We start from the raw sequence: 25,000 nt of genomic DNA, 5'->3' as shown, positions 1-25,000 counted from the left end.
TGGCTCGTTTGGAGCAAATCTTGCGCATTACAGCCAGTTACCTGGAAAGTTTGGGTTGGATTCTCAACCTAGAGAAGTCTTCCTTGGAGTACTTGAGTCTGATCATAGACACAGCCCAGGAAAAGGTGTTCTTGCCTCAGGCAAAGATCAACTTCATAAGAGAGCTGGTGCAGATGGTCAGGTCAAAAGGCGATTCCTCGATTCGCCTTTTCATGAGTTTGCTAGGAACCATGGTGGCTTCATTCAGAGTGATTCCCTATGCCCAGTTCCATTCAAGTGATCTGGAAAGTGGTAACAGCAGATGCCAGCCTTTAAAGCTGGAGAGCTGTACTAGAAAAGACAACTGTCCAGGGACAGTGGTCAAGAGCCGAAAGAACCTTGCCCATCAATAACCTAGAGATTCGGGCAGTGCGTCTGGCTCTAAAGGCCTGGACATTCAGGTTACAGGATTGTCCTGTCGGGATCCAATCCGACTATGCCACAGCTGTGGCCTATATCAATCACAAAGGGGGCACTGAGAGACTCTCAGCACAGAGGTGAACCACATTCTAACGTGGGCATAAAGGAATGTTCCGTGCCTAACAGCATCTTCATTCTGGGATTAGAGAATTGGCAGGTGGACTACTTGAGTTGCCAGCAGATATTCCCAGGGGAATGGTCTCTTCACCCTGACATTTTTTAGGCTGTTTGCAAAGATGAGGGACTCTGGACGTAGATCTTCTAGTGTCCAGGTTCAACATGAAGTTAATCAACTTTGTGGCCAGAACAAGGGATACACTCGCATGCGAAACGGATGCTTTGGCGACCCTGTGGGATCAGTTTCCACTGATATATGCATTTCCCCCTATTCAGTTGCTGCCTCAACTTCTTTACAGGATCAAGCTGGAAAGACAGCTGGTAATTCTGGTACCACCAGCATGGCCCAGAAGGTCATGGTATGCAGAAATCTTAAAGAAGGCAATGGAGGGTCCATGGTCCCTCCCACTATGGCCAGATCTGCTCTAACAGGGACCGATATTCCATCCTACCTTACAGTATCTATCTTTAACGGCTTGGCTATTGAAAACCACGTTCTGAAGAAACGTGGGCTTTTCGGGTCACTTATCTCTACCCTTATGCAAGCAACTATGCATTATAGGGTTTGGAAGGCTTATGTTTCCTGGGGTGAATTCACGGGTTGGCACCCTCAGATAACATAGGCAGAATTATTTTCTTTCTACAATTAAAGGTAGAGATAAAATTGGCTTTGAGTACTATTAAAGGCCAAGTCTCAGCTTTATCGGTCTTATTTCAGACTGCTTGCTACACATTCTTTAGTCCAGGGTTTTATGCAAGGGGTGTTTCGGCTTAATCTGCCAGTCAAACCTCCCTTGAACCCTTGGGACTTGAACTTGGGTTTTTGTCTGTTACAAAAACATCCATTTGAACTGATACTTCATATTCCCCTAGTCCTTCTGACAAGGAAGTTGGTATTTTTGTTTGCTCTATCCTCAGCAAGGAGGGTTTTGGCATTGATTGCTCTTTCTTGTAAAGAAACATATTTGATTTTTTATGAGGACAGAGTGGCATTACGCCCTCGTCCAGACTTTTTGCCAAAAGTGGTTTCAGGTTTTCACCTGAACAAAGATATTGTACTGCCATCTTTTTTTTCCTAAACCATGTTCCAGGGAAGAAAAGTCACTACATTGTCTTGATGTGGTGAGAGCAGTTTTATTTAATCTATTTAAAGACAACTCCTCAGATTTTTAAGACTGTCTTATTTATTCTGCCAGAGGGTCTTAAAGGACAGGCAGCATCAAAATCCACTGTCGTTACGTGGATTCGGCAAGTTATAATTCAGACTTATAATTTAAGGGGTAAGATTCTCAGTTTTCAAGTTGAGGTGCACTCTACCAGGTCGATTAGTGCTTCTTGGGCAGCGCGTCACCAGGCCTCCCTGGCTCAGATCTGTAAGGCCGCAACTTGGTCTTCAGTGCATAAATTCACAAAATTTTATCAGGTGGATGTAAGGAAGTATGAGGATATTGCCTTCAGGTGCAGTGTGCTGCAGGCAGCAGTATAGGTCCTTAAGTCTGGGGGTATCCTCCGGGGTGTGTGTCCCTCCCCTCAAGTAGCATTGTTATGGGATGTCCCATTAACCACTTAAGCCCCGGACCATTTTGCTGACCAAAGACCAGAGTACTTTTCTTACATCAGGGACACAGGGCAATAGTAATTACTATGTGGGTTATATCGGACCGACAAGTGCTGGACACTGGCACGCCCCTAAGGTGTGTAATCCCCTATATAACCCCTCCTATTACTGGGAGTCCTCTGTTTTTTTTTTTTTTTTTGCCAGTGTCTAAGGTGTTGGTCACAAGTAAAGATGTGCTGTGCTGAGCTCCACGGGTAGTAATCTGAGGGCTAGCCATGTTGACCGGATCCGTTCTGATGTCTTCATCGGCTAAATTAATGATACCTGGGCCTCGTGTCCAAAGAAACAAGGTTTTGCTTGCGGGCGCTTCTCTTTGAGAGCTGGGCCCTGGGATCCAGTACTTTTTGGTAGTAAGGCCATAAAGTTTTTAATGGCAGGGTGCTGTAGTTGGTCCAGGATTGTGGGTAACCCGAGGTTCCCCTGTTCCTGAAGGTTTCCTAAAAGGTCTCAGAGCCTACCGTGAAGGGTGAAGATTGGATTTTTAACTCTGATAAAACCCTGCTGCGAGGAGAAGGTAAGGGAGATCTCAGGAATTTCTCCTATGTATGTTGTCATGCCTATGTGTCACCACTGGGGGCTGTATTGACCACTCACCGACCTGATGCTGGAAACAGCAGAAGCCTTCACTCCTCTCCTCCAGCCAGAACAGACTCTAGTAAGAAAGGGGAGGTCTGGTCTTTTCCTGTGCCCGCAGATTGGCTATATTCCCCTTCGGGGGGCATGCCAAGACAGTTGACTCTTTTTAAAAAGAGCGAAAAATATAAAGGGCAGACAGTGGTTGCATCAGCGGAGGATTTACCCCCCGCCATGCTTACAGGTCCATAAGATGCCACTAGCGTGGGAAAAAACCTTCATTGAAAGGCAAAGGGGGGGGCGCATGGCTAATGGTGTTGAATGCCAGCCGCACATGGAGAAAGCTGGTTTAAGTGCTTTGTGTGAAAGCTGCTGCTGGCTGTGGAGGGACAGTGCAGGTGGATGGCTTGGTCAGGTTAGTGTACACAGGCTTACTCCTTTGGCGCATTATACTTTACTGATGCTAGGGTTAATGGCATACAATGGCACTAAACTATAGCCTAGCAATGTAGATTCTTTTGCTTAGTGCCTCTGCTTTATGCCTCAGGCTATGAATGGTAATGGGACCAGGAACTTTTCCAAAAGGTCATTTTGTTTTGCACTGTATACTAAATCCATTACCAAAAGAATGTCACCCTCTGAGAGGGATACGGCTAGTCAGATTGAGCAGTCAGGGGTAGAACACTTCAGTCCCTGTATATATCATACAAATGTTTTTTTTTCTTCTACCATTTAAAAAAGTTGAAAAGACTAATGCTTTGATGTGTCTCCATAGTAGGACTAAACATAGCAGATTCCCATTTAGTCCTCAGGGCCCTCTTGTTGAGGTGCAGGAGCCTGGACATCACGTAGATCTTCCCAAATATTGGAAGATAATAATTTTTCCTCTTCGGAGGATCTTCATATGGAAGGAGTAGCATCACAAGTCGGGTGCTTGTGTACTCCCTTAAACCTTTTGAGCACAGGCTCTTGAGGTATCTACCTCTAATTGCATTCATTAGAACCCCTCCCACCTGGGTATGGTTTTTTACTATTTGTGCATAGCTTATGTATTCTGAATGGGATCGTTTCTATGAAGTTAATGGGGGGGGGGAGAGCACATTTTGAGTCATGCTAACTCATTGAAAAATGTGGACCTCAAAGGGTTAAGGAGCAGTTTGTAGAGATACCTGAAATTCTGCCTTATCAGCAGGCCCAGCAATGGGCTGGTGTATCTGACACACTGTCTCACAGTAGATGCTATGAAAGACTATCGTTTAAGCCTTATGGTTTATGCTTGGGCTAGTGCATTCTCGCAGAGTTCTGTGGCTGAAATATTGACCAGCCGAAGCATCATGTGAAAGCTCTTAGCCTGTTTCCCTTCCTGGGGTACGGCTATTTAGAGACTATCTGGATAAGTACATCCAAAAGACCTCTAATAGGGTAAAGCTCTGTTTACCAGTAAAAAGAGGTTCAACATGTCTCCTTTTATCGTGCTGCCTCTTCCATGCCTAGGGCATCTGCCTCTAGGCAGTCTCGACGGCCTCAACCGTCAGGTTCAAAGGAAAGTCCCCAAGGGTAGCAGCAGGATCTTGGGGCAGAAAGCCCACAAAGCAGAATGCTAAAGCCTTCTCATAAAGGGGCAACCCCACTTAGTTCAGGTGAGGGGAAAGGTCCTGCGATTCTCAAGATCTGTCAGGAACAATGTCAAGACAGATGGATTTCTGCAGTGTTTTTTTTTTCTCTAGGTTACGACTAGTTACGGGAGTTTTCCGTCTCCTCTGAGAATGTTCCTAAGGATCCAGAGAAAGTCTTTCTGGCCTCTGGATCAGATGTTATCCCAGTCGGTTGATATCAGAGGTTCACTTAGTGGGACAGGGGGTTTGGCTCAAACCTATTAAGGTTCCAGAAGCGAACAGAGAGGTAAGCCCCATTCTAGATCTCGAAGATCTGAATCGGCACTTAAACATCGATCCTTCCATAATTCAATCGGCTGTGTCCACCCTGCAAAGATTGGAGTTGCATATCTCAATATATCCAAATTTTCCCGCTCACCAGAAATTTCTGCATTTTTTAAATATAAAATTTATCTTTTCAGTTGTGGCCCTGAGATATTTTTGTCTTTGGATTTTTTTTGAGAGTTTCGAGAAGGTGCTCATTTGGGGGCGATTATACAATATATTTGTCTGGACCAGGAACAAGGGATGAATTGACCTCCTTTTTGTCAGAAACCATGAAACTGACTAAGACAGAAGTACAATCAAATCGCACTTATTTATTAATAAAAATAAAAAGGTAAATAGAAAGAAGCGTAGTCTAACATAGCCAGAGTCCAGTGGCCAGATCGGGTAATCAGCCAAGTCGGAAGTCAGGGATCCAAGGAGAGCAATCGCAAGACAGGTGGAATTTCAGCAAGCCAGTCTTGAAACAAACAGCAGAAGATGGTTCCCTGTGATGTGACGCACGCAAAGGCAAATGAAAAAGTGAGCAGGAAGGCTTTAAATAGGCAGGTCAGACGAGCATCATCGGGAACAGCTGGTAACTGTGGAAGGAGAAGAGAGCTGGCAATTAACAGACAGCTGAGCGGCCTGCCCTGACACTTTTTCAATCAATTGGAGACTAATTCATACAATTTGAAATTCACAATGACCTGTGATAAAAAAAAAGCATAAACTTTTTAGATATTAGTTTGTCAATCAATATGGAACAATTGGTCCCTCTCTTTACAGAAAACACCTTTTTTATTTTTTAATTTTTTTTGACTTTATATCTTCATTTCTTTTCAATTTAGACAAAACAAACATTCACATACATTATATAGAAAAACAAAAGCATGAATAAAAAGACCATAAGCCCCTTTTACACACATCCCTTCCCAACATTCACCCCTCTCCAACTCACAAGAGAGTTCTGATCTCACTACTACATGGTTAATAACCCTTCTGCTTTAACATAAAAATACTTTTATTCATTTTCTCCCACCACAATTTCCAAATTTTATCAAATTTTTTAATTCCTCCCTGTCTTATGTTACCTGTTCCTTAAGGATTACCCCATTCATATTCTGTACCCAATCCCTACTGGAAGGGGGTGTGGAGGACTGATATTTCTGGGTCATAAGTTTTCTGGGTTGAAAAAGGCACCTTAATATTGCTAGTTTGTCTTTTGGCCTGCTTCCTCCCTCTATCCACCCCAATACACACACCAAAGGTTCCATATCTACAGCCATCTCAAATACCTGAACTATTTCCACTACCTCCTTCCAATAGCGGTATGAATTGGGGCATCTCCAGAACATATGTATCATATCCCTCTCTGTCCTTCCACATCTGGGGCAAGAAGCATCTTGCCTTCGACCAAACAAAAGTTTTTGTGTAGTATGCTCTGTAAAATAAGAATGTGTGACATCTTTTGAGTTCCCGAGATACCTCCCACATCTCTCTCCCATTTCTTTCTATACAGTTGCTCTTGTGTTCTTACCCGACTCTTATTATATAAACTTGCGTAAGTTTTAGATATTAACCCTTTCACTGATTTGGCTCGCAATATTTCCTGAATTACCGGTATGTCACACCATTCTATTGAGTTCACTCCGAACTGTTTTTCCATTGCGTGTCTAACCTGCAAGTATCTGAAAAAAGATTTATTCGGAATTGCAAACTGTTACCTTAATTCCTGGAATGATTTTATTTTACCATTCTGGTAAATCTGATGAATAAACTTTATACCTAGTCTTTCCCATTCCTTAATTTGCCCTATTTTTTGTATCTCACCCAGCTTGCTATTAGCCCATAGGGGAGAATAATCTGTAAACCCTCTACAGTGCCTTGCGAAAGTATTCGGCCCCTGATCTGGTGGTTGAGGTCTCCAGTGATTCAGTCCAGAAAGTTGTTCCTTCCTCTGAAACTGACAGTGATCACTACGGACGCCAGTCTGTCCGGCTGGGGTGGAGTGATGGGGATTCAGTCGGCTCAGGGCCTCTGGCTGATCAATCTGCTCGAATTGAGAGCGATCAGACTGTGCCTCCACACTTGGTCAATGAGTCTTCAAGGGCGTCTGATCAGGATACAGTCAGACAACGCCATGGCTGTGGCGTACATAAATCCCCAGGGGGGGCAAGATGCTCAGCTGCTGCTCGGGAGGTCGCTCATATACTTCGGTGGGCAGAGCGACATGTACCGGCCCTGTCAGCCATTTACATCCTGGGGGTGGAAAATTGGCAGGCGGACTGAGTTGACAGATGCTGGACCCAGGAGAATGGGCATTGCATCCAAAGATATTCAGGCTGCTGTGCCTGAAGTGGGGCACACCAGACGTGGATCTATTGGCCTCCCGTCTCAAATTGAAAGGTTCCAAGATTTGTGTCCAGGATCAGAGATCCGTGGGCAGACGTGCTGGTTCTGCGCCTTTCCTCCTCTGAAACTGTTGCCACGTCTGCTTTGCAGAGTGGAAGCCGAAGGGATTCCAGTAATCCTGGTTGCCCTGGATTGGCCTCGGTGTCCCTGGTGTGCAGACCTGGTGCGTCTGCTGGCGGATGCTCCCTGTCGGCTGCCTCTGTGGGAGGACCTCTTTTATTTCAAGGTCCAATCTTTTCACCCTGCTTTACCATCGCTGGCTTTAACGGCATGACTGTTGAAAGCCAGGTGCTAAGGAACCGGGGGCTGTCGGACTCAGTAATTCCAACTATGTTGAGGGCGCGGAAATCTTCAAGGAAGATACACCATCGTACTTGGAAGGCCTATATCTCCATGTGTGAGGAGAAGGGGGGCATCCTTCTCTATAGCCAGGGTCCTGCTGTTTCTTCAGCAAGGTGTGGTCCAGAGGTTGGCGTTGAGCACCATGAAGGGGCAAATTTCAGCTCTGGCTGCCTTTTTTTTTTTTTTTTTTTTCAGTGACCCCTGGCGTCTCACTCCTTAGTGAGTACCTTTGTTCAGGGGGTATGGCATGTAGTCCCTCCGGGGCGTCCTCCGTTACCTCCTTCAGATTTGAACCTGGCGTTGTCTGTGCTTCAAAAGCCGCAGTTTAAAAATATCAGGGAGATTCCCTTGTTGACCCTTTCACAGAAAGTGGTATTTTTAGTGGCCATCACATTGGCCAGGAGGGTTTCGGAATTGGCGGCCTTGTCATACAAGTAGCCTTATCTGGTCATTCACAGGGATAAGGTGGTGTTGCGTACGCAACCGTCCTTTCTACCGAAGGTGGTTTCAGCTTTTCATATCAATGAGGACATTGTATTACCATTGCTGTGTCCTAAGCCGAATGTGGTTAGAGCTCTGAAGGTGTACTTGTCTGCTACGGCTCCCTTTCGGAAGTCAGACTTGTTTTGGTGGCTGGTCCAAAGAAGGGTATGGTGGTCTCATCGGCCACCATTTCCAGGTGGATCAGACAGATTGTGGTCCAAGCCTACGCTCTGAAGGGGCAGGTGCCCCCCTTTCCAGTCAGGCCCACTCTACGAGAGCAATCGGAACGTCTTGGGCCTTCGGACACCAAGCGTCTGTTGCTCAGGTGTGTAAGGCGGTGACCTGGTCGCCTGTCCATACGTTTACCCAGTCCTAAAAGGTAGATGTCAGTGCATCGGCTGATGCCTGTTTTGGCCGCAAATTTTTGCAGGCGGCCGTGTAGTTACAATTGAGATTTTTTCCTGGTTTTTCGATAAAAACACAGTACTGTTAAGGCACTGTTGCATTTCTTCTGCAAATGGTTTACGGTGTTAGGGATTCTCCTGTTGAGAATACCCAGGTAATAGGGCGGTGTGCTTTTCCGTACACTTATTTTTTTTGTGGGTTTAGTTTCACTAGTTCCCACTTGCCATGGTGAAGTTTTAATTCTGTTTTTTTTCCCACCCCTCGTTTGGCACTGCTTGGGAATGTCCCATTTAGTTAGAGACGAGTTGTGTCAGTTGGTGAATATAAGAGAAAATAGGATTTTTGTACTCACCATAAAATCCTTTTCTCTGTAATTCACTGACCGACACAGCACCCACCCCTCCTTTTCTCTACGTTATACTGCTTGTTGAAGTACGGAGTCTGCTGGGAGCAGCAGGGAGGGTTGTTAGCACAGGGTCTGTCCCCTGGGGCGGGACTGAAAGTTCTGTGTATTGTAAGCCCTTGTACACACGGTCGGAGATTCTGACAACCAAATCCATCGGATTTTATCCGACGGATTTTGACAAACTGTTGCATACACACGGTCGGACAAAGTTGTTGGAAAATCCGACCTGATTACGTTATTTCGTTACGACGGGTCTACGTTCACGCTAGTAGCCAATAGCTTTGGTGTAGGAATTTGATCTGAGCATGCGTGGCACTTTGTCCGATCGGAATTCTCTACACATGATCGGAGTATGTCCGATCGGAGCATTTTGACGGAAAATTTTACCGGCAAGTTGGAAAAGTTGGTCCGTCAGATACTCAGACAAAATGGTCCGATCGGACACATTCCATCGGAATCTCCGATCGTGTGTACAAGGTCTTACAATCTGGCCTAGTTATCCTAATGGCAGGCTAAACAACCCATTTAGTTACAGAGAGGAGCTGTCGGTCGGTGAAGTACAGAGAAAAGGATTTTACGGTGAGTACAAAAACCCTATTTTTCTTATAGGGCCCAGGTAGACTACTACATTGTGGTAATGTGCAGAAAAAAAAATTCATATCAATGGTACTGCAACACCTTATGTGGCAGTAGAAAATGCATGTCAAAGCATCACAGTGTATACTACTTGTAAAAAAAATTATTTTTTTCCCCTCTTATAGGTTTCAGGAACCATTGTAGACAAAAGTGGGCGAACGCTTTCTGGTCAGACAGTTGAAGCTTTTGCAATTAGTTTATCACATGCTATACCACTATGGTAAGATGACTCAGGGTGTTTCTCTTTATTTAAGACTAATGTAAAGAAACATTTGTGTTGCCTACAGCAGTCCTCTTAATAGCACTTTAATTTTTGTAAACTGCTTGTATAAAAATCAGAAAATTGGTTGGCTGACATTGGTGTTCCCATATTTAGTTATCCCTTGATTTTCTAAGGGACTCGTACTGTACTTAGGAGTTTATCTTTCAGCTTTAAAAAAAAAAAAACATACAAAAAAGTGTTTAGTTTTAAGAACATTTAGCCAAAAAGTGGCTATAGCCATAAAGATTAAGCTACTTTAAGAACTTTTTAACTGTTTAACTTTTTAACTGTTTAACTTTTTAACTGTTTAACTTTTTAACTGTTTAACTTTTTAACTGTTTAACTTTTTAACTGTTTAACTTTAACTGTTTAACTTTTTAACTGTTTAACTTTTTAACTGTTTAACTTTTTAACTGTTTAACTGTTTAAGATATACAAATACTGTAGCTGCTGACTTTTAATGTTGGGGCACTTAAATGTCCAGGCATCCAGCGGTGTCCTTACCCGAGCCAATACTTCAATCGGCTATAGGGTGCTGGCGACTCTTGCGGCTTCACAGCCGGTTTCCTACTGTGCATGTGCTGCACTTTCTGAATGCCCAGCAGTCTTCTGAGACCTGTGAAATGTCCCAGAAGGTTGCGAGGGAAGGAGGGCCGTTCTGAACCAGAATTGAGAAGCGGGTACCTATCAAAAACGGGTACGGGCACCCTGCTTCCCATCCAAAAGATGCCAGACAAGCAGAGCCTCCCCTTTTGGGTGGAGCTCCGCTTTAATGTTGAGTTAAAGACCATTTACTCTTTTTTTTTTTTTTTTGGGGTTTTTTTTTTTTTTGCATCTGTTTTAATAAAATAATCTCTTGCAATGTTTTGAAGTTTTCAAAGGAATTTAAACTGTTCTCAAGCATCTTATATTCCATACAGCGGTGAATGTTAAGAGATTGTTTATAGTTATATACAGTATCTCACAAGTGATTACACCCCTCATTTCTTTAAATCGTTATTATATCTTTTCATGTGACAACACTGAAGAAATTACACTTTGCTACAATGTAAAGTAGTGAGTGTCCAGCTTGTATAACGTGTAGATTTGGTGTCCCCTCAAAATAACTCAACCCACAGCTATTAATGTTTAAACCGCTGGCAACAAATGCAAGTACACCCCTAACTGAAAATGTCCAAATTGGGCCTGGTGTTCAGAGCTGCACAGGTTGCCTCTGGTGTCCTCTTCTACTCCTCCATGATGACACCACGGATCTGGTGGATGTTGGAGACCCTGCACTCCTCCACCTTCCGTTTTGAGGATGCCCTACAGATGCTCAATAGGGTTTAGGTCAGGAGACTTATTTGGGATCGTTATCATGTTTGAATACTGCCCTGTGGCCCAGTCGCCGAAGGGAGTGGATCATGCTCTGCTTCGGTATGTTACAGTATATGTTGGCTTGTCTTCAGCAAAACGGCAGGCTTTCTTTTGCATCATGTTTAGAAGAGGCTTCCTTCTGGGACGACAACCATACAGACCAAAGTGATGCAGCGTATGGTCTGACGCGCCCCCCTCCAAACCTCTTTAAAATTTACAGCAGCGCTGGAAGCACTCATACGTCTATTTCCCAAAGATAACATCTGGATTTGACGCTGAGCAGGTGCACTCAACTTTGGTCAACCATAGTGAGACCTGGTCTGAGTAGAACCTGTCCTGCTAATCCTCAGTTATTTGCCATGAGGTGCCATGTTGAACTTCCAGTGACCAGTATGAGAGTGAGAGTGATAATGCCAAATTTAATACACCTTCTCCCCATTCACACCTGAGACCTTGTAGCGCTTACAGGTCACATGACAGCAGGGAGGAAAATGGCTAATTGGGCCCAATTTGGACAGTTTCACTTTTTTTTTGTACTTTTTGCCAACAGTTTAGACATTGAGTGTACAGCAAATTCACATTGTTATACAAGCTGTACACTCCCTACTTTACATTGTAGCAAAAGTATAATTTCTTCAGTGTTGTCACATGAAAATATGTAATAAAATATTTAAAAAAAATGAGGGGTGTACTTATGTGAGATACTTTGCGTTTATATATTTCTATATAGTCCTCCCATATAGGTGGATCAGAGATTTGCCCAGAAGATACAGCAGTATTTCTGCCATGTGCCTCCACCAATTTTCATTTTCGGATGCTCATGAAAAACAAATGGCTATCTTTGTGCAATATTCCACATTTTATTAATCTTAAAAATATCAACAGATTATTCATTCACATTTAATTGTGCCTTTTTGACCAACCATCTATGCAGCGTTCCAAAAACAGCCTGTGCACACCGTTCAGTTTCAGGAAGTCATCCTGCAGTTGAAGCCTCGATTTGGGTGTGGGTCAGTGGCCGGATGTGTCGTTAGTGGCATGCCACCAGCTTCAACGCATTTTATATATGCGTCATTGGGAAGCTACTTCTGTCATTTTGCTTATGGTATTCATGCCCTTACTTGATTTTACCTATCCAATCGGCTTTCCGCCATCTTTACTGGCACTTCTCGCCCATCCCCAGCTTGTTTTACTTCCTATCACCCCATGTTCATAATAAGCCATGCATCTCAGAAATATTATCTCCATTCCCTCCATACAATACAGTAGCTCTATTCCCTCCATGCAAATTTGTGTTCGGCCTACAATGAAATGACCGACTAGGCTTTTTCAGATCTATCATGTACCCATTATTTACAATAGTCTAAGTCTTTTGTAGAAAATCCTTTTTAAAAAACATAACATTTATGTATACACACTACTATACAAAAATGTATTAAAATAACATTGTAAAATATATCAAACAACTTGAGTGTGTATATGTGTATGTATGTGTGTGTATGTGTGTGTATATATATATATATATATATATATATATATATATATATATATATATATATATAAAAAATGTGTGTATATAAAATGGTTATAGCAAAATGTGAAACCAAGTCGCTAAAATGCCTAAATGTTATATCAAACCTATGTTGCAACGTTGTACCCACACAAAATTGATATCCTTCTCCCTCCCTCCCGATCCCCCCCCCCCCTTTTGGTGGTGTTTGATCATTTCTGTGGTTTTTATATTTTGCTCTATAAACAAAGACCACCAATTTTGAAAAAAAGTTTACTTTTTTGCTATATCCCCCCCAAAAAAGTCTTCATCAGTTTAGGCCAATACGTATTCTTCTAAAAGTGTATATTGAATGGTTTGTGCCAAAGTTATAGCGTCTACATGGGGATAGATTTATGGCATTTTTATTTTTTTACTGGTAATGGTGGCAATGTACCATTTTTAGCAGGATTGCCACCTTGCAGCATACAGATCGGACACGTTTGACATATTTTTGGGAACATTGACATTTATAGTGATCAGTGCTATAAAAATGCATTTACTATGTAAATGTCACTGGCAAGGAGTTAACGCTAGGGGGGCAATCAAGGGGTTAAATGTGTTCCCTGGGAGGTTTTTCTGATTGGAGGAGAGAGATCGCTTTTCCTAATCACTAGGCACAGACTATCAAGCTCGGCTCCCTTTTCAGGATGGGGATCTGTATGTTAACATTAAAAGAGCCCCATTCGGGCTATGTGGAGCAATTGTGCACATCGGCTCAGGCGTCATGCAGGGGGCATGCGCCCCCTTCACTCTTAAATCTGCTGAATCACCCAGGACAGGCAACCTGCCGTAGTATCATGAAGGCGGTTGGTCCGTGAGCGGTTAAGTCTAAAATTATTAGAAACACTGTCATCTAAACCACTTTTTATTATATTTGATATGTTCACCTATTCAAATAGAAAGCTGTCTTGTTCTCACCACATACTGAAGCCAACAACTGCACTCCTGTAGTTGCAGCTGACTTGGGTACTACATGTAAGGCCTCATGCGGACATGCAGACGGACGGACATGCAGACGGACGGGCGGGCGGACATGCAGACGGACGGGCGGGCGGACATGCAGACGGACGGGCGGGCGGACATGCAGACGGACGGGCGGGCGGACATGCAGACGGACGGGCGGGCGGACATGCAGACGGACGGGCGGGCGGACATGCAGACGGACGGGCGGGCGGACATGCAGACGGACGGGCGGGCGGACATGCAGACGGACGGGCGGGCGGACATGCAGACGGACGGGCGGGCGGACATGCAGACGGACGGACATGCAGACGGACGGGCGGGCGGACATGCAGACGGACGGGCGGGCGGACATGCAGACGGACGGGCGGGCGGACATGCAGACGGACGGGCGGGCGGACATGCAGACGGACGGGCGGGCGGACATGCAGACGGACGGGCGGGCGGACATGCAGACGGACGGGCGGGCGGACATGCAGACGGACGGGCGGGCGGACATGCAGACGGGCAGACGGGCGGACATGCAGACGGGCAGACGGGCATGCATACATACAGAAGGATATACATACATACATGCATACATACAGAAGGATATACATACATACATGCATACATACAGAAGGATATACATACATACATGCATACATACAGAAGGATATACATACATACATGCATACATACAGAAGGATATACATACATACATGCATACATACAGAAGGATATACATACATACATGCATACATACAGAAGGATATACATACATACATGCATACATACAGAAGGATATACATACATACATGCATACATACAGAAGGATATACATACATACATGCATACATACAGAAGGATATACATACATACATGCATACATACAGAAGGATATACATACATACATGCATACATACAGAAGGATATACATACATACATGCATACATACAGAAGGATATACATACATACATACAGATGGACATACATGCATGCATACATACATACATACAGATGGATATACATGCATGCATACATACATACATACAGATGGATATACATACATACATACAGATGGATATACATACATACATACAGATGGATATACATACATACATACAGATGGATATACATACATACATACAGATGGATATACATACATACATACAGATGGATATACATACATACAGATGGATATACATACATACATACATACATACATACATACAGATGGATATACATACATACATACATACATACATACAGATGGATATACATACATACATACATACATACATACATACATACATACAGATGGATATACATACAGACATACAGACATACAGACATACAGACATACAGACATACAGACATACAGACATACAGACATACAGACATACAGACATACAGACATACAGACATACAGACAGACAGACGGATATACATACATACCTACGGATATACATACATACATACAGATAGACGGACATACATACATACATACATACATACATACATACATACATACAGATAGACGGACATACATACATACATACATACATACATACGGACATACATACATACGGACATACATACATACGGACATACATACATACATACGGACATACATACATACATACGGACATACATACATACATACGGACATACATACATACATACGGACATACATACATACATACATACATACATATAGACGGATATACATACATACATACATACATACATACATACATACATATAGACGGATATAGACGGATATACATACATATAGACGGATATACATATAGAGAGAGAGAGAGAACACTGACCTGGGGAGGATGACAGTAGGATGCAGTGCTGGGAGCCCTCGTTGTATATACATACGGGAGATGTGTAATGAAGGCTCTAGCAGATTTTCGGGTGAAGGGCTGGAGCAGAGGTGGATTCCAGGGCAGAGGTGAAGCACGGGACGGCTCCCTCCACCCCACAGACTGGAAATACATACAGCACAAGGTGCTGCTGTAGATGTCCGGGGTGGGCAGATCATTACAGGCTGTTAGTAATATTACCTGGGCTTCTCCATCCACAAAGAGCCAAAACTAAAGTAACATGCCGCCCGTCCATGGCTCCGCCCAGACAGAAGGAGATGCAGGAGAATGACCCAATGAACATGTAGAGGCGCACTGCATAACGCCACAGGGCATCAAAAACCACCGCAAATGAAGTGATTTGTCTGCAATCATGGGATTGCATTGGCATGCCGCTTCCATAGTGCACTGTGACCGACGCCCGCCGGAACACAGTGCACTTACAGGAACTTTTTTCTTTTTCTTAAAGTGACCTTTTTTTTTGTGTAACTGGCTTTGGGGGGGCGGCGCCCATGCGCCCCCTATGGACGGGCCTCCACTGAGTTGGGCATTTTTTTTTTCAGCTGCCCCTTAACTCTCCTCTATTTTCAGTACATGTACACAGGGTCGTTTATAGTAGTTTTCTAGGCAGTTGAGAAGCATTTTTTGGAACGCAAAAAAAGGACAGACGTTCAGAAGCATTTGTAATGCCAAATGCTTGTAACTGCTTGTAAACTCATGTAAAAGTTGCAACGTGAGTTTAGACATGTTTTTAGACATGTTTTAGTTTTAGAAGCGAATAAAGAGGAACGTGTAAGATAAGGGAGAAACACAATTTTCAGAGAGATTGGCAGAGCGCAAGAGACTTCATAATTAAAGCACACTGCTCTCTTCTCACAGAATGGCTGAAAGTTACTAATTTACATGTTGTTCCTGCATTGTGGACATTTGAGAGCATCTCGTTTATCTTTAAAAAAAAGCTTCTAACATGAACTGCTGATAACCTTCGTATTTAAAAGCTGTTAAATGGATGTTTTTCACCATCAGCTGTAAGTTTCCAGCGTTCAGAAGAGGTTTTCAACTGCCCCGTGTAGATGAGGCCTAATTTTTTTTTTTCTTTTTTTTTTTAACCTGTATTTTTGCATGGTCATATTGGATTCATAGTCTGTTTTTGCTTTTTTGGTGGTCCTACAGGACTTGCACTTGCCACACTTGTAACGTTTTATGGCCAAAAGGCTCTCTATTTTTTTTTTTTTTTAATAGGTTTGTCGGTACATTTATTTACTATACCATCTTTAATTCTTCTTGCTCTTCTATAAATTTTGGTTTGAAAGGCAGAATTTTGTTTAAATGGGGGCTCCCCTACGCATAATTGGCCAATTCTTTATAATTCCCTCCCTTATTTTCTGTGTTGAATCCTGGAATTAAGGATACCTTATTTTGAGCTCTTTATCTTTGAGCATGGTTTATCGATACTTCCTACTTTGTCCGTTGTGTGCTCCAATTCCTTCCGCCAATACCCTTACTAATATTTCAATTAGTATGTCCGTTTCTGAGCAGTAGTCCTTCATAAGGTCGCAAATTGTGCTCAATTCTAACTAATTGGCCTTTTGGTATAGCCCTTTTTCACTGCGTCTGGTGGCAACTACTGTAAGGAATATATCCATTCCTGTTTTTATCCTTAAAATGTGTCCTTCCACTCTTAAAAAATTAGCATGGAGGAAATAGAGCTACTGTATTGTATGGAGGGAATATAACTAATATTTCTGGCTTATTATGAACATGGGATGATGGTAAGTAAAGCAAGGGATGGGAGAGAAGCGCCAGTAAAATGGCCGAAAGCTGGCTTCCGATCCGCGGAATTCTGATTGGATAGGCACAATCAAGTAAGGGTATGAATACCATAAGCAAAATGGCAGCACTAGCTTCCAGATGACTCATGATGAAATGCGTTGAGGCTAGTGGAGCAACACTGATGCCACATCTGGCCCCTGTCCCACACTGAAATAGAGGCTTGAACAGCACACCAACTTCCTGAAACAGAACAGCGAACACAGGCTTTTTTTTTTTTGGAACACTGGATAGACTCGGTGTCTGTCAAAAGGCACAATTTAAATGTGAGTGAGCAATCTGATATTTTTAGGATGAATGCAATGTGGAATATTGCGCAATGATGGTCATTTTGTTTTTCATGAGCATCGAAGAATTGTAATTGGAGACACATGAACTAATTATGGCTGTATCTGCTGGGCAAATCTCTGAGCTACCTACTTAGAAGACCAACAGAACCAGGCATTAATCAGGCGTTGGTTTCCCTTTTCTGGTGAGTGTAAATTTTGGAAGGTGTTGCTGAATTACGAGAGTTTTTGGATCGTTCAACATAAACCTACATTTGGCACGTGAGACAAATTTCTGAAGAAATCATCACTAGGACTTTTTTGTATTTAATCACTCTGTATGCACATTTGGGGATTAGTGAATATATTGATTGGAGAAGCCACATAAGTATATATTGAATGAGCATTGATGGAAATATTGGTTATTTGACATGTTAATGAGAACAATACATTTTTGGGGTTAGCTGTGCTAACCCAAATAATACATTTTTGGGGTTAGCACAGCTACCTATCTGTATATGTAATCTTAATTTTCTACACACTAAATGGTGAAAAATTGTAGGTGCAGAAAACACAAGTTGATTATATCTGCTTTAATTATTGGGAACTGTTTTACACCAGTGGCACATATTGCACAGCAGAGAATGTTGCCCGATCAACAGTTGGTCCTTTCACATGCCCATTCAGTTCAGATTCAACTGTTTTTTTTTTTTAGGTCACTCTAAATGGAAGCTCCATGTTAAGTCTATGGAAAGGCGGATGTAAACAGATATGTATATTTACATATGCAATTTTTTTAAAATTCAGCAGCTACAAACACTGACTTAATAAGGACACTTACCTGTCCAGGGAGCCCATGATGCTGGTGCAAATGCCACCATTCTACTTAAAGGAAACCGGCAATGGAGCCTTGCTGCTTGACTGCCCGTTTAGTACTGTGTATGCGCAAGTGGTGTTTGAAGACCACCTCTCAAAAGTGGATGAAACGTTGCTTTAAGTTTGGCCAGTCCACACCAGATGCAGTTGTTTGCGCTTTTTTTCTGCACTAAAAATGCATGCACAGTGTTTTCCATGTATTCCAATGGCTCTAGTTATCACCAATGCAGTCAGTTCCAGTTAGTTTGGGTCAGTTTCTGCACCAGAAACCGGAGCTGACTGCACTGGTGTGAACTAAAGCCATTGGAATATTTGGGAAAACACCGTGTATGCATCTTTAGGATCAGTTCATGCCACAAAAAAATACTCTTATGTTCCAGTTCAGTTTTTGATTACAGTTCACACCACTCACCATTCCAAGGTGAGTCTGGCTTTAGAGTGGAGCTCCACCAATGACCGGAAGCATGTGACCTCCACTCCACTTAATTTTCTTTTTACTGAACTTTGTGACTCTCTGCAGCTGGAGCGCCACTCAACAGTTAACGTGACCTCAATAAACTCAACCTTTTTCATTGTAAAATGTGCTTTGTTATAAACAACAAATAGACAATACTACAGGAAGTGGAGCCTGGGATTTGCAGAAATGCAAGATATTTTTTGGGAGGTTTTGTGCTTTTAAGATATGCTCCCCTTAAGATAACTTTGTAAACAGTTTGTTTGTAAAAGCAGTTGTTTAACCACTTAAGCCCCAGAAGGATTTGCCCCCTTAAAGCAGAGGTCTGCCCACCACTGCAAAAATTAAAAGCCAGCAGCTGTTGACTTTTAATAATCGAACACTTGCCTGTCCTGGAGTTCAGCGATGTCGGCACCGCAGCTGTTTCCATCAGCTGTTGGGTGCATGCCAACTATTGCAAGTAAGGCAACTCGACAGTGTAGCATTAAGTCTTAACATTGGGAACCCTACTGCCCATGCCCGATGCTCCGCTCCTCTCACTGGCCTGGCGGCCGGTGAAGGAGGGAGCCAGAGCAGTGACGCAAATATCTGCGGCTGAGCCTCCCGGGAGTGGGGATAGGATACCTGTGAAAGACATCCCCCCTCCCCCCCAAAATGTTGCACCGGAGGGGGGTAAGGAGTACAATGAGCGGAAGTTCCACTTTTGGTGGAACTCCGCTTACGTGACCAGGCAATTTTTTGGGATATGGCACTGTCGCTTTAACTGACAATTGCACAGACGTGCAACGCTATACCCAAACAAAATCAAAGTCCTTTTTTCCCCCACAAATACACTGCTCAATTTTGGTGGTATTTGATTGCCTCTTTGTTTTTTTTTTGCGATATAAACAAAGAGCGACAATTTTTTTTTTTTTGCTTTAATGCATATCCAAAAAAAAAATATAAGAAAACACATTTTTCTCTTATATTTACGACCGACACAGCTCCTCTTATCCATTGCGTTGTTACGCCACCTTTAGGAGAATACTAGGCATTACATGTTATGTAAAAGACAGAACTTTCCAATTCTGCCCAAGGGGCGGTCCCTTAAGTAACAACCCTCCAGCCTGCCATGCAGTCATCAGTTTTATTCTGCCTAGGAACCCTGACGGGCCCATTGGTCCGTCTTTTTGTCTGCAGAAGCTAGGCTTTTTGCACAAGACGGTCCTGTGATCTGCTATCAACAGCCGGCTGGGCGTCAGGCTGGATACTCTTATCCTTGTAGTCTCCCCAGCCTGGCCATCGAGCGTGTGCAGGTTGCAGCTCTGCACTAGGTCGGCCATGACTAAACCTCAGCTCAGGAGGTGGTCGGTGAGCTTTTATGCTCCGGGGCACACACATGACTGGGCTACTGATGTTGGTGTGCCGGGCCAGCAGCCACCCTGTACTGGTCAGAGTGTGAGTCTGTAATGGAATGTCTCCCAGCTCTTCAGGACTGGTAAGTACGGCTCTCCCTGCCTCGGTGGGGCTGAGCAGCTGGGCATTCCCTGGGAGGTCGATTTGGGGTCCCTCACCTCCCTCTCTTCTCTCCCTGTCCCTATCTTCTCTCACCCCTCCCTGTGGGGGATGCTGCAGAGTGGTGTGTGTTTGTCTGTGCAGGGGCTCTCACCTGGGGGTAAGGCTGCAATGGCTGTGTCCTGAGTCCTGTTTTTCATGTCCCTGGAAGGTGCCTGTGAGGTTGTACCTGTGTCCTTTGCAGCGCTGTCACCGCCACTTGTTTCTCTATCCCTCATGGTTTTTGCATTAGCGGCCATCTTAGGTGTGGGCAAGGGTAATAATGCTCTCCTGGGCTTCGGCAGCCATTTTCCCTGTGATTTGTCCTTATACTGGACGTTGGTGGCCATTTTCTGGAAACTTGAACACGTTTTTCAGCGTTCTCTAGCGGCAGCATGTGCCCCTGTGTTTTATGTCCTTATACTGGATGCTGGGCGGCCATTTTTTTTGAGCCTTAGCACATTGTAGAGTGGTTTTAGCGCCATTAGCAGCAGCTTCCACCGACACAGCCAATTCCTCCGCACCCAGGAGCCAACAGAGACCACAGGCACTACCTGCTGGATAGCACAGAACTTTTCAGGGTGGCGAGTCCTGCGGGAAAGAGCCTCAGCCAGCAGCAGTAAGGAGAGTCCTCTTCGGGTGGCAGACAGGGTAGGGTCAGCATGGTTTCAGAAACTGGTGTTCCTGCCCCCGAAATCCAGGCAATTGCAACCAGTTCACCTGCCTAATGCGCAGTGCCTTTGGACACCTTGTCGGCAGTCCTCAATTCGTTTGTTGCCAAGATGGAGGTGGTGCGTAGGTGCAAAGGTGCTAAAAAGCGGCCCCTGCCCCCCCCGTCCTCTAGGGAGAGCTCTGACGCAGACTCGAGGCTCTGCTCTGTCGTTTCAGATGGCGTTGACCAGGACCATTCAGACAGTGAGGATGAGTCCGGGTCCGTGCGCGACAAAGCGCATGTTGGCGTACTTATCACAGTTGTGCGTGATACCTTGAAGATTCAGGAGCCAGCAGATCCCTCTGCTGATGTAGCAGTCCCTTTTGGGTCCTGTAAGCCAGCCCATTCACCTAAGGTGTTCCCGTATCTGACTTATTTTGACAAGTTCATTTGCAAGGAATGAGGTCCCCCGCAACAGACATTTTTGGTCCCCAAACACATGGCGGGGAGTTATCCCTTTGAGGAGAGCCTTCTCAAAGTGGTCGGCTCCTCCGTTCGTGGACCCCCCAGTATCCAGGTTAAACAAAGTAGCCACAATACCGGTAGAGGGGACACCCGCATTTAAGGATCCCACGGACAGGGAGGCCGAGGCAGTGGCTCGTTCCTTGTTTATGGTTGTGGGGTCAGTCGTGCGACTAGTACTGGCATCTGCACTTGGGTCGCAGACACTGAGTGGGCAAAGTTGTTGCAGAATGGTTCAGAATGGAATCAGTTCGCTCAGTAGTGGCTGCACTCCATCAAAGGGACTCCCTGGCATTTTTGGACAGCCAGGATGCGTACCTGCACATACCCATATGCCTCTGGCATCAAAAGTTTCTGCGGTTTGCAGTCGGGGAAGCCCACTACCAGTTTGTGGCTCTCCCTTTTTGGCTTGCCATCAGCCCCCCGAGTCTTTACCGAGGTATTGGCTCCAGTTTTGGCGTTGCTGCGGCAACATGGGATTGCGAACGTGGGATATCTGGACGATCTCCTCCTGAGAGCGTCTTCCGCCTCAGAGTTAGAGGAGGATGTGGCGATCACTATGCAGACCCTGCAAGAATTTGGGTGGCTGTTAAACCTAAAGAAGTCGGTGGTAGTACCAACCCAGCGTTTGGAGTACCTAGGCTTGCTGCTGAACTCCAGGGAAGCGAGAGCGTTTCTCCCTTGAGACAAGCTGAAGACTCTCAGAGCCGCGGTAAAACTATTGATGAATTGCAAGTGGTTGTCGCTTCATTTCGGCATGAGAGTCCTGGGACTCATGGTGGCCTCCTTCGAGGCAGTACCGTATGCCCAGTTCCAAAGCAGAGTTCTGCAGAAGAAGATTTTGACAGTGGGGCAAATCTCCATTGTCCCTGGATTGGCAGATCCAGGTGAGCCAGTTAGTCAGATTCACTGATCTGGTGGCTGTTGTCCCCGGTGCTTCAGTCCGGGAAGTCGTTGCTACCTCTAAAATGGACAGTGATCACAACAGATGCCAGCTTATCCAGCAGGGGTCGAGTGATGGGGGTTCATTCGGCTCAGGACTTCTGGTCGACGGAGGAATCCAAATTGCCGATCAATCTGTTCGAACTGAGAGCGGTCAGGCTATGCCTCTCCACATGATCGATGAGACTGCAAGGGTGTCCGGTCAGGATCCAGTCAGACAACGCCACTGCGGTGGCATATGTCTATCACCAAGGAGGAACATGCTCAGCCGCCGCACGTGAGGTCGCTCACATATTTCGGTGGGCAGAGTGACACGTACCAGTCCTGTCTGCCATTTACATCTGGAAGGCTTACATCTCCGTGTGTGAGTAGAAAGGATGGCATCCGCGCTCCTTTAACATTTCCAGGATCCTGCTGTTTCTTCAGCAAGAGGTAGACCAGAAATTTATGTTTAAGCATCATTAAAGGACAAATATCAGCCTTGGCTGTCTTTTTTTTGTGTTTTTTCAAGGTCCCCTGGTGTCTCACTCACTGGTGAGTACCTTTGTTCAAGGGGTGCGATATGTAGTTTCTCCGGTGCGTCCACCGTTACCTCAGTGGGATCTGTACCTGGTGTCAAGAGAGCAAATTTTTCAAGGATGAGGGCTGCTCTCCACGTCTTAGACTGGGAGAGAATATTGGCACCAATGGGCACAGAACAGAAATGGGAATTCTTCAAAAAGCTTGTTTGTGATCTCACGGCAAAGTATATTCCCATGGGCAATAAGTTTAAAAGGTTAAAAATAAAGCCAATGTTGCTCACGGCCAAAGTTAAAGCTATAAACTATAAAAAAAGAGCTTTCAAAAAATATAAAAATGAAGGGACGCTAGTGTCATTTAAATGTTACAAGGAATATAACTGGATATGTAAAAAGGAAATCAAGGATGCAAAAATTCAAAATGAAAAACAGATTGCAAAAGACAGTAGGACAAACCCCAAAAAATTCTTCAAATATATTAATAGTAAAAAGGTTAAGTCTGAGCATGTAGGCCCTTTGCAAAATATTCTGGAGTGGGTGACTGGGGACAAAGAGAAGGCTAACTTATTAAATACTTTCTTCAGCTCTGTGTATACAAAGGAGCATGGGGGAGCTCATGTCCATAATGGGGGTGGTACTGACGCAGCCCCAAATCCACAATGGCTCATAAGTGATATGGTCCAGAAATATTTGGACAGAATAAAGGTGGATAAAGCACCCGGACCTGATGGCATCCACCCACGGATCCTAAAGGAATTGAGCTCTGTCATTTCAAAGCCATTGTATCTAATTTTAGGGACTCATTAATTACAGGAATAGTACCACTGGATTGGCGCAGGGCCAATGTGGTGCCTATATTTAAAAAGGGAACAAAGTCTTTACCAAGTAATTATAGACCCGTTAGTTTAACTTCTATAGTTGGGAAGATACTGGAGTAGAAGACCGCATAGACGAGTTCTTGCAGGGAAAAAATATTTTGAGCAACAGACAGCATGGATTCATGAAAGACAGAAGTTGTCAGACAAACCTGATTTATTTTTATGAGGTGGTAAGTAAAACCTTGGACAGAGGGGTGGCGGTGGACGTGATATATTTGGATTTTGCAAAAGCGTTCGATACAGTTCTGCACACACGGCTCATGTGTAAGGTAAAGTCCTACAGGTTTGGAAACATCAGTTTGTAGATGGATAGAAAACTGGCTAAAAGACAGAATTCAGAGAGTAGTGGTTAATGATTCTTACTCTGAATGGTCTAAGGTTATCAGTGAGTGGTGTACCCCAAGGTTCAGTGCTGGGACCCTTGCTTTTTAATATCTTTATAAATGATATTGGATCTGGGATCAAAAGTAACATTTCCGTCTTTGCAGATGACACCAAGCTATGCAGTGCAATGACGTCCTTACAGGATGTCACCGATTTACAAGCCGACCTCAATGCTCTGTCTAATAGGGCGACTATGTGGCAGATGAGGTTTAATGTTGAGAAATGTAAAGTTATGCACTTGAGGGCTAAGAATATGCATGCATCATACACGCTAGGGGGAGTACAACTGGGGGAATCCCTAGTGGAGAAGTATCTGGGGGTTTTGGTAGATCATAAGCTCAATAATAGCATGCAATGCCAAGCTGCGGTTTCCAAAGCGAGCAAAGTCCTTTCCTGTATTAAGAGAGGTATGTACTCCAGAGAGAGAGATCATTTTTCCCCTGTTCAAATCATTAGTAAGACCTCATCTGGAATATGCCGTTCAGTTTTGGGCACCAGTTCTCAAAAAGGATATCGGGGAGCTGGAGAAAGTGAAGAGAAGGGCAACCAAACTGATAAGAGGCATGGAGGAACTCAGCTATGAGGAAAGATTAGAGGAACTGAATTTATTCACTCTTGAGAAGAGGAGATTAAGGGGGGATTTGATCAACATGTACAAATGTATAAGGGGTCCATATAGGGAACTTGGTGTCGAGTTATTCACTTTACAGTCAACAAAGAGGACAAGGGGGCACTCTTTACGTCTAGAGGAGAAGAGATTTCATCTCCAAATATGGAAAGGTTTCTTCA

General features: G+C 44.2%; 1 protein-coding gene across 3 annotated transcripts in view; it reads left to right on the top strand.

Annotated features, from left to right (window-relative positions):
• Positions 1–25,000, top strand: part of MTR (5-methyltetrahydrofolate-homocysteine methyltransferase) — a 1,186,028-nt gene that overhangs the window by 203,713 nt on the left and 957,315 nt on the right. For all 3 annotated transcript variants that reach the window (XM_077486511.1, XM_077486510.1, XM_077486509.1), the window contains exon 8: positions 9,499–9,593. In XM_077486511.1, the coding sequence (XP_077342637.1) occupies positions 9,499–9,593 (95 nt within the window). The remainder of the gene's footprint in view (positions 1–9,498; positions 9,594–25,000) is intronic.

This window comes from Lithobates pipiens, unplaced genomic scaffold, assembly GCF_037356315.1.
Source record: "Lithobates pipiens isolate NorthernLeopardFrog02 unplaced genomic scaffold, aLitPip1_a1.2 Scaffold_18, whole genome shotgun sequence".
NCBI classification, from domain to species: Eukaryota; Metazoa; Chordata; class Amphibia; order Anura; family Ranidae; genus Lithobates; species Lithobates pipiens.
The sequence above is the reverse complement of the archived record's forward strand: the minus strand, read 5'-3'. Positions and strand labels throughout refer to the sequence as shown.